Below are 12,975 nucleotides of genomic sequence, written 5' to 3'. Positions count from 1 at the left end.
AGCCACGCTGGCCGTGCTGCAGAGCTGCGGGCTGTGGGGAGAATGAGTAATGAGCCTTGAGGGGCTGCAGGCCCAGACCCTGGCTTCCCTCCCAGGGGGCTCCCCTAAGTCCTCTGTCCCCCCAGCTGGCTCACAGACCCGTGCCTGTGCATGGCACCCCCTTCCTTCCCACATGCCCCTCCAGATCTTGGCACACACCGACCCGTGGAGTCACCCCCTCCTAGACTCACTCGTTTGCTGCCAACCTCCCCCCCCCCCCGCCCCCATCAGGTGACATTCTTTCTGGCTCTCAGGACCCAGGCCTGCACCTCCCAGTCTCTGGAGGCCTCTCCCCCATCCTGCACTCTGTCTGTCCCCTGCCAGCTTCCTGATGAGGGCGGCCCTGCCCCCAGGCTTCCAGCAAGCACCCCTCTGCCGTCTCCCCAGAAGGTGGGGTTCTCTCACAGAGGGGCTGGGCCGGGAGCAGGGCAGGGTGACTAACACCCCTCCCTCTCCTGAGCTGAGGGGCGAGTGGACAGCAGCACGGAATCCTATTCCCTCTGCTAGCGGAAATCGATAGCTAATTAATTCCCTCCCCAAAATAGTGTCCGGGAGGTGGGAGCCGGCGGGGCTGGGAGAGACCGGGCCAGACTGAGACCGAGACCCCAGCAGAGGAGGGAGGGAGCGTGTCACTCAGGAGGGGCTGTGCGCCTGGGGTCACTGGAGAAGGGGGGTTTGGCCTTTCCCGCCCCCAAGCCTGAGGGTCCCCCTCCCCTGCCCTGAACTGGAGTGGGGGTACATGTGTGTGGGGGTAAAGGCGTCAATCAGACTGGGAGCAGGTGCTGCATTTAATTTGATTGGCTAATTAGCCCGCGCATGTTAATTACCTCCATTACCCAATGAGCAGAGGCAGTGGCAAAGCTATATATAACCAGGCAGCCAGAGGGAGAGGGGCTGCTTCCGGAACTGCCTCGCAGCCGCTGCCCCTGCCTGGGGACAGCCGGCCCCTGGAGGGGCGCGTGAGCCCCTGTTGGCGTTTGTAGGGTTGGGGGTGGGGCAGCGTCAGAAGGAGCCGGATGGACGGACCTGAGCGCTGGGCTTTGGGGGGGTCTATGGGGGATGGCTCCCCAAACACTGTCACCGGCTCCTGAAGACTCCCAGCCCCTTCTTCCTTCCGTACACACGTCCCTTCAACCACCCTGCCCTCCCCCTCGCTAGGTTATTAGGGAGAACCGAGCTCTCTCTCTTCCTCCATACACCCCAGCTTCCTCCCACATAGCTCTCTGACTCCCACCACACCCTTCACCCTGCTCCCTCTCCGTCACCCATCTCCTCTTTGGTTCCCACCTGTCTGAGCTGCACCTGTGGTTGCCTTGCCTTTTGTCTCCTTCATGGAGACAGACAGATGTGGATCAGACAGACGTGGATCTAAGTCCCAGGTCCCCGCTGATGGGCTGTGTGACCTTGGGTGAGTCCCTAGACTTCTCTGTGTGGGCTTCCCCAGCGGTGAATGGGGGTAATGGGACTTCTCAGAGTGACGACGTAAAAGGACATTTGTAAAAATGCCCAGCACCCAGGGCCTTGACAAATGCTGCTTGAATTTGGAATTTAATTTTATCTGTCTCCTCATTCCTTTTCTCCCCACCGGCCGCCTTTCCCCTCCATCACTCTCTGTCTCCGTCATGTTCACTCAGTCCCTCTCCTTCCACTTCCCCCTTCTTCCATCCTTCCCTTTCGCTTCCCCAACTCGGGCCCCACCCTGCTTCTCTCTCAGACTTCTCCCCACCTCCTTCCCTGCCTCCCTCCCCCAAATAAAAATCAATGCAATATTCAGGAGGGTTGTTGGATATAAATAATTACGACTTGGAGTTTAACGAGATGCAAATTCCCCTCCCCTGCGTGGGGTATAAATTGCTCTCTGACAGCCCGTTACAAGGGTAATCATTTCAGAAAGGCAATTTTATGCAAATGAGCCTGCCTGCCTCCTGGTGGCTCCCCCAGCCCTGAATGTGGGGGGAGAGGGGTGAAACCGAGAGGGAAGAGGACCCAGGATTGGGCCAGGTTGAGGCTCAGGACTGGGAGATGGAGGTTGAGGGTGACACATTCAGGTTCATGAAGGATCTGGACTGGTGAGCAGTGGGGCTGGGGCCCAGGGAAGGGTGAGTGTGGCTGGGGGCGGGGGGTGGAGAGAAGGAAGCAGCCGCCTGTGTCCTTGCGTGGATAGAGGGCTTGGGGCCTGGATGCCTGCGTCCTGGCTGGCTTCTGTCTCTAACCCCTTCCCAGCCATTGATACCATTGACGAATTGACATTTAATTAATCCCAATGAATTATTTAGCCACTTCATTATCCAGCATCAGGAGCTGAGGAGAGGGAGCTGTGGCTGTGGGGGAGCCATGCTCAGGGCTGGGTCGCCGGCAGACAGGAGGCGGGGAGAGGGCTTCTGAGCTGGGCTCCTATGGGCTCCAAGGTGCTACCCGTCCGCACCTCAAGCCACTTAGTGCTCCTGCTCTCCAGGCCAGCGCGGACCCTCCGGTCCTAACGGGAGACCATGTGCGCTTGCTGGTGTGAGAGGGGAGCTGCTAGTGCTGTCTCCCCCGAGCCCCGCATTAACCTTTCCCTCTCTCTCTCCCCCCGCAGGCATCCCTCCCGCGTCTCCCGTCGGAGCCCGCAGCGGGGGAGGGGCGCCTCCGCCGCGGCTCGGGGAAGCCGGCACCTGGGCCTCCGCGCGCGTCGCCTCCGGGCCAGGCCCATGGCACCGTGAAGCGGCCAGGGAGCCCCGCTCGGCCCGGGCGGCGCCCGGCCCCCTCCCCGCCCCATGCGCCCGCGGCTCTGAAGCCTGAGCGGGGCCGGGGGCCGGGCGGGGCCGGGGCTGCCGGAGGCATGGCGCCCGGGAGCCCGCGGCCGCTGCTGCTGGCGCTGCTGGCGCTGGCGGCGGGCGCGGGCGGCCTGGAGTTCGGCGGCGGCCCCGGGCAGTGGGCGCGCTACGCGCGCTGGGCCGGCGCGGCGGGCAGCGGCGAGCTGAGCTTCAGCCTGCGCACCAACGCCACGCGCGCGCTGCTGCTCTACCTGGACGACGGCGGCGACTGCGACTTCCTGGAGCTGCTGGTGGCGGACGGGCGCCTGCGGCTGCGCTTCACGCTGTCGTGCGCCGAGCCGGCCACGCTGCAGCTGGACACGCCGGTGGCCGACGACCGCTGGCACATGGTGCTGCTCACCCGCGACGCGCGCCGCACGGCGCTGGCGGTGGACGGCGAGGCCCGCGCCGCCGAGGTGCGCTCCAAGCGGCGCGAGATGCAGGTGGCCAGCGACCTGTTCGTGGGCGGCATCCCGCCGGACGTGCGCCTCTCGGCGCTCACGCTCAGCACGGTCAAGTACGAGCCGCCGTTCCGCGGCCTGCTGGCGAACCTGAAGCTGGGCGAGCGGCCCCCCGCGCTGCTGGGCAGCCAGGGCCTGCGCGGCGCCGCCGCCGACCCCCTGTGCGCGCCCGCGCGCAACCCCTGCGCCAACGGCGGCCTCTGCACGGAGCTGGCCCCCGGCGAGGTGGGCTGCGACTGCAGCCACACGGGCTTCGGCGGCAAGTTCTGCAGCGAAGGTGAGCGGGGAGCCGCCGCGGGCGCCCGGGTGGGGGCGGGAGGGCGGGAGGTGCCCGGGGTCCGGCCGGTGAGTGCGCCGCCACGCGGGGGTCGTGAGGCAGAGCCGTGTGAGGACGCCTGTCCCGGGAGACAGTGTGGATAGCTAGTGAGCTCGGAGCGCCGGGGGAGGCGGTGAGAGGAGCGTGGATGGCGTGGGCGTGGTCTCTGAGGGCCAACACCCCCCACTCAGGGGGCCCTGTGGCTCCTTGTGGGTGGCATGTGTGGTCAGGCCCTGGCGAGAGGGGGGAGGGCTAGCGCCCGAGGGCGTGTGGGTCGGGCTGGTGAGGGGGCGTGAGGTGCCTTTGAGGGCCTCTGCGGGAGAGGGTGGGGCAAATGTGGGCGGGGCCTCCGAGGGAGTGGGATCAATGTGGGCGGGGCCTCTGAGGGAGCGGGTGGGGTCGGTGTGGGCGGGGCCTCTGAGGGAGCGGGTGGGGTCAGTGTGGGCGGGGCCTCTGCGGCGTGTGGCCGGGGGCCTGTGAGGGAGTCCGGAAGCCGCGGTGGGGTCTGCATGGCTAGGCCACTGAGGGCTGAGCGGACGACTGGTCGCCAGGGGCGGGATGGGGCCTGCAGGCCTGTGAGGGTCCGCGAAGGACGGGGGGTAGGACCCGCGTTGGGGGCGTGGTCGGACCCGGTGGGCGGGGCCAGCGGGAAGCGTGGTCTCCGAGGCCGGGTGGCTGCCGGTGGCGTGAGGGCGGCGGGCGAGGGGACGAGGCGCGGGCGGGCGACGAGGCGCGGGCAGGCGACGGGGGGGATTGCTCTGGTGGGAACCGAGGGCTTCTTCTCCACAGAGTTGGCAGAGCCCCTTCGAAAGCGGAAAAAAAAAGGCGGGAAAGGGGGGCCGAGGCTTCTCCCGCTCTTGTGGGATAGATGGCTTGGGGCTTGGGAGATGACGGGCTTGCTGAGGGGCAGAAACATGGCTGGTGGTGTCTCCCGGGTGAGAGCCAGGAGTGGGAGCTTCTGTTTGCCACATCCAGCCCTGCAGCCGGGCTGTGGGAGGGAGACGGGTGTCTGGAGGAGGCTGGAGTATGGACTCCAGTATGGACCCGGATGTGGAATGGGGGCTTGAAAGGAAGGTTTAAGGGGGCGGGGGCAGCTTCTGCCAGCTCCCCCAGCTGGAAGGGGCAGAGAGGGCGACGTGAGGGGACGGGGTGGCAGGGCTGCACCAGGCTGGGTGGGCCTTGGTGTCAGGGGGGTGGGGAAGGAGGGACCTGAAGGCTTGTACTCCGGTCTGGCTGGGGAGTGGGAGAGCGTCCCCATCGCCCTCACCCCTGCTCAGTGCGGCTGTTTCCTGCAGATGTGCTCGGACAGGCATGCCTTCCCCTCCCTAGGCACCCCTCGAAGCTGTGGCCTCGTAGCGGTTGTGTGTGTCTGCCCAGGAGGGTGTCTCTGGGGAGTGTGTGCACAGGCAGGTGTGTGCCCACAATCCAGGGTGGCCCTGGCACTGCTTTGGGGATGGAGCCAAACCCAGCGTGAGCAGTTGTCCGCGTGTGGACAGAGGGAGGGGCTGAGCCTGCGGGTGTGGCCTTGAATTGGGGAAATGGGGACTCCGCCCAGCGCTGTGACTGTGTATCCAGAGGAATCCATAAGGAAGGGCTGTGGATGGCTGGTGGGTCATGTGTACAAGGTTGTGGGTGTATCCTCAGGAACGGTGTTTATGGAGTGAATCTGACACCTTCTCGCCTTCCCCCCAAGGAGCTCAGGTGCTCCCAAAGCTGTGAATGGAGTCTCTGCGTGGCTGCCCGCGGGCCTGGCCGCGAGGAGATGTGTGAACGGGACTGTTTGAACAGTGATGTTTACAGACTGGAGTCCGGTGCCTAGTACAGTGAGGACTACTCACGTGTGAGGGCATGTGCTCGTGTGCAGGTGCCCATGTGCATGTGTTTTAACGTGAGGCCTCGGCAAGACACCTGGACTCGAGGAATCCTTCTTTCTATGACCTTTGTGTGGTTCTGGGGTCCCTGTGACCCCGCTCCTTGAAGCCTTCTTAAGAAAATAGGACAACCGAAACTGGTTTGGCTCAGTGGATAGAGCATCAGCCTGCGGACTGAAAGGTCCCAGGTTCGATTCCAGTCAAGGGCATGTACCTTGGTTGCGGGCACGTCCCCAGAGGGGGGTGTGCAAGAGGCAGCTGATCGATGATTCTCTCTCATCGATGTTTCTAACTCTCTATTTCTCTCTATTCCTCTCTGTAAAATATCAATAAAATATATTAAAAAAAAAGAAAAGAAAATAGGACAAACCACCCTTCCAACCTGATGGAGGGAAATCTGAGCCGCAGAGGCGCGAGTTACGGTGACTGGACCGCAGTCTCACTGTGCAGAACTGGGCGTGGGCGTGAGAAACGCGGCCGGCGGCACCCGGGTCACACAGAGACCTGGGCTACTCATTCTCTGAAAGGACTCCTCGGCCAGCGGCGCCAGGGAGCCAAGCAAAATGTGTGCTTCCCAGCGAGGGCTGTGTGCTGGGTGTGAGATGCGTTGGGGACTGTTGTGGGTGTCCTGTGTACATGTGCTGGGCATGTACCAGTGAATGTTTGTGCCAGCTGTGTTGGCGCTGTGAGAGGTGGCTCCGTGTCTGACCCATTGTGTGCATGTGTGTGTGCTTCATGTGAAAAGGGGAAGGGAGATCCTCTCAGGAGGGAGTCAGACAGCTGGTAGGGGCGGGGCGCCTCCGTGTGTGTAGTATCTGCTAAGCGAGCGGTGCTTTGTCTGTGATAAAAAAGCAGGGAGATCATCCCTGTGTTCCTGGTACCTAATATAGCGCCAGACACTTAGTGGGTGTTTGATAAAGATTTGTGGAGTGAATGGAGAGATATTGCTACGTGTTGGAGAGAATAAGAGCTGGAGGTGAGGCTGCGGATGCACGTGAAAATTCGCACGTGGGTACTGTCAGGTGTGAGTGTGCGCTGGCGCCGAGAGGAGAGGCACTGTGCCAGCTCCGACCCCGTCCCCACACCGTGACCCCCTTCCCTCTCCTTACATTTTTGTTCCTTGTTTTCTGGGCAGCTTTTGTAACCTACTGTGCTCATTACACTTCTAGTGCATTTTCACCGAGCCAAGGAGGGACGGGTCCTCCCCACCCCCCAGGCATCGGGGTTAAGCAGGTCTGGCTCCTGATCTCAGACAGAACTCAGGGCTTCCCTGCAAGCTCGAGTTACTTCGTTATTACTTGCTTTGAGTGGTTCTCAACTTTTTCCTAGATTAAGGACATTTAAAAAATATTTTATTCAGTTTTTACAGAGAGGAAGAGAGAGGGATAGAGAGTTAGAAACACCGATGAGAGAGAAACATCGACCAGTTGCCTCCTGCACACGCCCTACTGGGGATGTGCCCGCAACCAAGGTACATGCCCTTGACCCGAATCGAACCTGGGACCTTTCAGTCCGCAGGCCGACGCTCTATCCACTGAGCCAAACTGGTTAGGGCAAGGACATTTTTTAAAAAAAAATATATTTTATTGATTTTGTACAGAGAGGAAGGGAGAGAGATAGAGAGTTAGAAACATCAATGAGAGAGAGTCATCGATCAGCTGCCTCTTGCACTCCCCCCACTGGGGATATGCCCGCAACCAAGGTACATGCCCTTGACTGGAATCGAACCTGGGACCCTTCAGTCCCCAAGCCGACGCTCTATCCATTGAGCCAAACTGGTCTCGGCAGGGCAAGGACATTTTTAAAGTCAGTAATTCACAGTCCTTTTCCGCGTAGTAGTTATTTTTATGTCTGTTGTGAAAATAGATGACAAAGCTGCCAGGCATTCAGGAGAGCTTCTGGATGTCTTTGATGTTGTATTTGCCGCTGTGGTCCATCGAACACACGTTAGAAGAAAATAGTTTTAGCTTTGTATGCAAGACACACCCATCCGCCTTCAGGAATTTGGTGTGCGTATGGATTTGCGGGTCCTTGGGCTCCCCCTGCCTTCCCAGGCCTGGGCCTCCCCATTGAGTGAGAGTCTCCATGCCAGGAATTTATTTTTCTCCTCTGGGGTGTCTGGCCACAGGGAATGGAGACGGAGCGAAGTATGAGCAGCTGCATGTGTGTTGCTGCAGATTACCCGCCAAAGCTGGGGGAGACGGGACTTTCGTCGTGGTTTGCATGTGAACTCCTCCTCATGCTACTTGTGTGTGTAGAGAAAGGGTGCAGGTGTGTGGGAGACTCCCCAGGAGCGGGGGCAGAGGCATGGGACAGTGTCAGGCGTGTACCTTGCTTGGGGGAGAAATAGGTAACATGCGTGTTGGCAGGGGGTGGATGCGGGTGGATGCGTGTGTTGAACATGTGTGTTTTGTGAGTTCATCCGGGATTTCATTCAACAGGCGGTGTTAAGGCCTCCAGGTGGCGGGCCTGGAGGTGGGGCCCGGAGGGGAGTCAGAGATGATGAGACACAGCTAACAACGACCAGAACGGTCCAGTGTGTGGTCACAAGAGCAGATTCTGCAGCCGGACTGCCTGGGCAATGACCTTGGACTTCAACTCTCCCTGCCCTTATCTGTAAAATGGGGACAATAATAGCGCCTCCATTATAGACTTGTGGTGAGGATTACATTAGCTACATCTTGTGACATGCGTGGAATAGTGCACAGCTTACAGGAAATGCTGATAAACAGCAGCAAGAGGGCGGCACCAGAGAGGGTACCCAGGAGAGGCAGTGAGGCAGCGTGGCTTCATGATTAGACCACAGACTCCGAGGCTCGGATCTGGGTTTGGACCTGACTTCTCTCCCACCACGAAGCCTGTGACCTTCACACTGATTTTTTCCTAAGTGGGCATCCCCATGCTGACCTCACAGGTGTGCTGCGGGAATTAGATGAGGTCTGACGCACACTAAGTGGTGAGTAAGTGGCAGTTACTCTTAGAGGCCGAATGCTCTTGGGGTTTTGAGGAATGGGGGAGTTTACCAGCGGGGAGGGTCGGTGATGAAGGGCGTGCTATTTAAGATCGGCCTTGAGAGCCGATTGTATGATTTGGGGAGGCCACTCCAAGCTAAGGAATCAGTGAGGACAAAGGCATGCGAGGTGGGAAGGGTATTCCTGTCCTCAGAGGGGCACACGGGGTGCAGGGAAAATGGTGGCCTCTGAGGCAGGAGCAGCAGGTTGAGACCAGGTCTTGAAGTTTTAAAAAAATATATATATATTTTATTGATTTTTTTACAGAGAGGAAGGGAGAGGGATACAGAGTTAGAAACATCGATGAGAAAGAAACATCAATCACCTGCCTCCTGCACAATCCCCACTGGGGATGTGCCCGCAACCAAGGTACATGCCCTTGACCAGAATCGAACCTGGAACCCTTCAGTCCGCAGGCTGACGCTCTATCCACTGAGCCACACCGGCTAGGACAGGTCTTGGAGTTTTGACTTAAGTCCTTCAACCAACCTTTATTGGATGCTAACTGCCTCCAGCGTATGGGCAAATAGGATCAGAAAAGAATTCTGAGCAGGTTGATGTTTGGGAAGCTGGGAGTGAGGTGTGGAACGGAGTAGAGGGATCAGAGTTATGTGGTAGAGAAGCCAGTTGGGAGGCAGTTCAGGAAAGAGCTATGGAGGCCCTGCCCCTTAGCTGCCTGGGGGAGTGGCAGGGAGGTGGTGGCAGCCGTGCTGGCAGCAGTGGTAGTGGTGGCTGAGAGCCATCGCTGAGGCTGGGCTGGGGGTCTCTGTCTCTGTATGTGGAGGGGGTGGGAGGGGCCGAGAGGATGAGACTCCGGTGTGCATGGTCAGAAGCCGGTGGATGGTGGGTGAAAGGAAAGGGGGAAGTCAGCAGGGAGCAGGTTTGGCCGCAGAACATGCATGTGCGGAGTTGGGGTGCCCCTGGGGATTCCTAGACAGAGGTGTCCAGACTGCAACGAGACCAGAGCTTTGAATGGCAGGCGGGGCCACAGAGGGAGACCTGGGAGTCACACGCGTGGAGCGATGGTGTTTGAAGCTCTGGAGTCGGATGAGGTGCCCAAGGAGAAGGCGAAAGACTTCAGAGGAGCATCCAGTCGGGGGGAGGAGGGAGAGGAGCAGCCACAGACAGCGGAGGAGCGGCTGGAACAAAAGGAGAGTCAGATCACACAGTGGAGGATGAGAGCGCGGGGCCTGGCAGGGAGAGCGCATCGCTGGGTGCGGAGCGTTTTATCTCTTCCATCCTCGGCCACCCCTGAGATGTGAGCGCTGGCCCGGCACCGCGCCGGCGCCGGGACCTGTTGCCCCACCTTTGTCCGTGCTGCCTCCAAAACAGAGCCGGGCCGTCAGCTGTGCCCATGGCTACTGCACTGGGTTTATTGGGGCGCTTGGGGACGGCACTTGATCAGGTACCAGTAACTGGCCCCGATCTCTCGGGCCACAGTCCCCCCCTAAGTCGGGATGGGATGAGGGTGCTCCTGTATCTGGGCCAGCGGTCCCTGTACTGAGAGAGGCTGGTGCAAACCCTCCCGGGGACCTCAGTCCTCGGAGCCCTCGAGGAAGAGCTCACTTGCCGTGAAGATACCATCCAGCTCCTTCCCATGGAAATCTCCCTGCAGGCGGCCGGCCTGCCTCCACCAGAGTGTTCGAGCGGTTTAACCTCCGCGATGACTAAGGATGTCCTGACTCCGCAGGTACTACCCTGGGTGGTCCCTTCTTTGAGGTTTGAAACGATGCTTGGCTGCTGGAATACTGACTTCTTTATCATTAATATTATTTTTTAATTGAAAAAACATTTTTAAATTTATTTTTATTATTATTTTTTAAAATATATTTTAGTGATTTTTTTTTTTTTTTTTTTTTTAAACCGCGAGGAAGGGAAAGGGATAGAGAGAAACATCGATTAGCGGCCTCCTGCACACCTCCTATTGGGGATGTGCCTGCAACCAAGGTACATGTCCTTGACCAGAATTGAACCTGGGACCCTAGAGTCTAGGACCCTGGAGCGTAGGCTCTATCCACTGAGCCAAACTGGTTAGGGCTTTAAATTGATTTTTAGAGAGAGAAGAAGGGAGAGAAAGAGAGAGACATCGATTGGCTGCCTCCTGCACATCTACTGGGGATCAAGTCCACAACCCAGGCATGTGCCCTGACTGGGAATCGAACCCAAAACTTTTTGGTGTACTGACAACGCCCAACCAACGGAGCCGCACCGGCAGGGCTGGACTTTTGAATTCTTACCTTAGCCTTTTCTAGTTTTCCCATCTCCGTCTTAGGAGGAGTTGTCAGATAGCAAGTCATCTCCGTCGCTGTGTGTGAACTTGGAACTCAGCAGCCCCAGCATGGTGGGATGCGTGTCACGAACAGTGGAGTCGGGTAGCCTCTGAGATTCTCCCATGAGAAAATGGCAGTTTTCATACATGACTAGTACGTGTCAGCTTTGACAGCTAAGAACCGTTTCTTCTCTCTTGTTCTGGTCTTCATCGCTGTCCTCACCAAGGAATCTGCTGGAATCACACATTTGTGTTGGGCAAGACAATGCCATCTATGCCCTTGGGTGGGGCGGCACAACCTGCGTGTGTGAGGTCACGTGAGTGGACCCACTGTCAGTGCGAACACCTGGTACCTGTGGTCCTCACAGTTTCCGTGGTTGGAAATAGCTCGGGGCAGAATGGGACCACCTGCTCCAGAGAGTGACTGCTGAAAGACCCAGATGTTCTCACGGACAGCTCACGTGGCAGCATGGCTAAGAGCACGGGCTGCTGGGGTTCGAATCCCCGCTTTGCTACTTGCTGTGTGAACGTGGGCATTTAACCTAGTCACAGGGTTCTTCAATGTCCTGCTCTGTAAGGTGGGAGTTACAATGTTGTTTAAGGACGAAACGAGTTAATGTACGGAAATCCGTTACCATGTGCCAGGCACTGTTCTTGCTCCCGTGATTGTCAATCCTAGTGGTCAGGGAAGGCTTCAAGGAGGAGGTGGGACTTGGCCAGGTCTTGCAGTGACTGAGCGACATTTGTGGGGCTGGAAAGGAAAGGACAGGGCTTTCCCATCAGGGAAACAGCCTAAATGAGGAGCCCCGTGGGCCAGGCAGAGGCTGTGAGTCAGGGGCCTCCGGGGGAGGGGGAGGAGACCAAGGCCTTTGTGATTTGTGGGAGGTGGAATCAGTCTGACTTCCAGGCCAAGCATGCAGTTTCTTTTTTCTTTTTTTTTTTTTTACAGAGAGGAAGGGAGAGAGATAGAGAGCTAGAAACATTGATGAGAGAGAGTCATCGATCAGCTGCCTCTTGCACACCCCCTACTGGGTATATGCCCGCAACCAAGGTACATGCCCTTGACCGGAATCGAACCCGGGACCCTTCAGTCCCCAAGCCGACGCTCTATCCATTGAGCCAAACCGGTTTCGGCCCAAGCATGCAGTTTCACTGGAAGTTTTTCTTGTTGTTTTGTTTTGTTAATCCTCACACGAGGATATTTTTCCATTGATTTTTAAGGAGAGTGGAAGAGAGAGGGAAAGGCAGAGAGAAACACATTGATTGGTTGCCTCCTGCATGCACACTGATTCTGGTTGGGGAAGAGCCTGCAACTGAGGTATGTGCCCTTGACCAGAATCAAACCCGGGACCCTTCAGTCCACAGGCCGATGCTCTATCCACTGAGCAAAACCGGCTGGCGCTCATTGAAAGTTTTATTTATTTATTTTTTAAATTTCTTTATTGATTAAGGAGTCACATATTTGTCCTCATCCCTCTCATTGCAAGTTTTAAAGCCGAACAGGGTTGGGCTCAGATTTTGCCGCTGCCCCTCAGGATCAGTATGATCTTGGAAAAGTTTCTTCCGCTTTCTGAGCCTTGGTTTTCCCATCTCTCCCAGGGAGTAGTAGCAGTATCCACGCCCAGGGGATGGTGGTGAGGAAATGACACAGTACATGGAAACAGCCAGGATTGCTTTCTATCATTCATTCAACAAACACAGCCATGTGTTTTCCTGAGCCAGGAACTGTGCAAGCAGCTCGATAGAGAGAGATGAATGAGACATTGTCCTCGCTCTTGGATATCTCACAGTCCAGTCAGGAAGCAGAGATGGAAACACAGGACAGACCTGATAACGGGATAAGGACACAATGGGAGGCAAGAATTCTACCACTGAACCACCAATGCAAGATAATGACACAATGTGCATATGGAGAGCTGGCTTGCTCTGCCCAGGAGGTCACTTCAGAACACAGAGCTAGCCGAAACCGGTTTGGCTCAGTGGATAGAGCGTTGGCCTGCGGACTGAAAGGTCCCAGGTTCGATTCCGGTCAAGGGCACGTACCTTGGTTGTGGGCACATCCCCATTGGGGGGTGTGTAGGAGGCAGCTGGTCGATGTATCTCTCTCATTGACGTTTCTAGCTCTCTATCTCCCCCCTTCCTCCCTGTAAAGGATCAATAAAATATATTTAAAAAAAAATAAAGTCTCTCAGCAACCAAGCAAAGAAAGCGAG

At 57.8% G+C, this 12,975-nt stretch overlaps 1 protein-coding gene across 29 annotated transcripts in view; it reads left to right on the top strand.

The window, feature by feature from the left end:
* Nucleotides 1-12,975, top strand: part of NRXN2 (neurexin 2) — a 100,965-nt gene that overhangs the window by 6,644 nt on the left and 81,346 nt on the right. For all 29 annotated transcript variants that reach the window (XM_084895758.1, XM_084895781.1, XM_084895780.1 and 26 more), the window contains exon 2: nucleotides 2,618-3,572. In XM_084895758.1, the coding sequence (XP_084751884.1) occupies nucleotides 2,861-3,572 (712 nt within the window). In that variant the 5' untranslated portion in view covers nucleotides 2,618-2,860. The remainder of the gene's footprint in view (nucleotides 1-2,617; nucleotides 3,573-12,975) is intronic.

This window comes from Pipistrellus hanaki (assembly GCF_964339955.1).
Source record: "Pipistrellus hanaki genome assembly, chromosome: 9".
In the NCBI taxonomy this organism is placed as follows: Eukaryota; Metazoa; Chordata; class Mammalia; order Chiroptera; family Vespertilionidae; genus Pipistrellus; species Pipistrellus hanaki.
The sequence above is the reverse complement of the archived record's forward strand: the minus strand, read 5'-3'. Positions and strand labels throughout refer to the sequence as shown.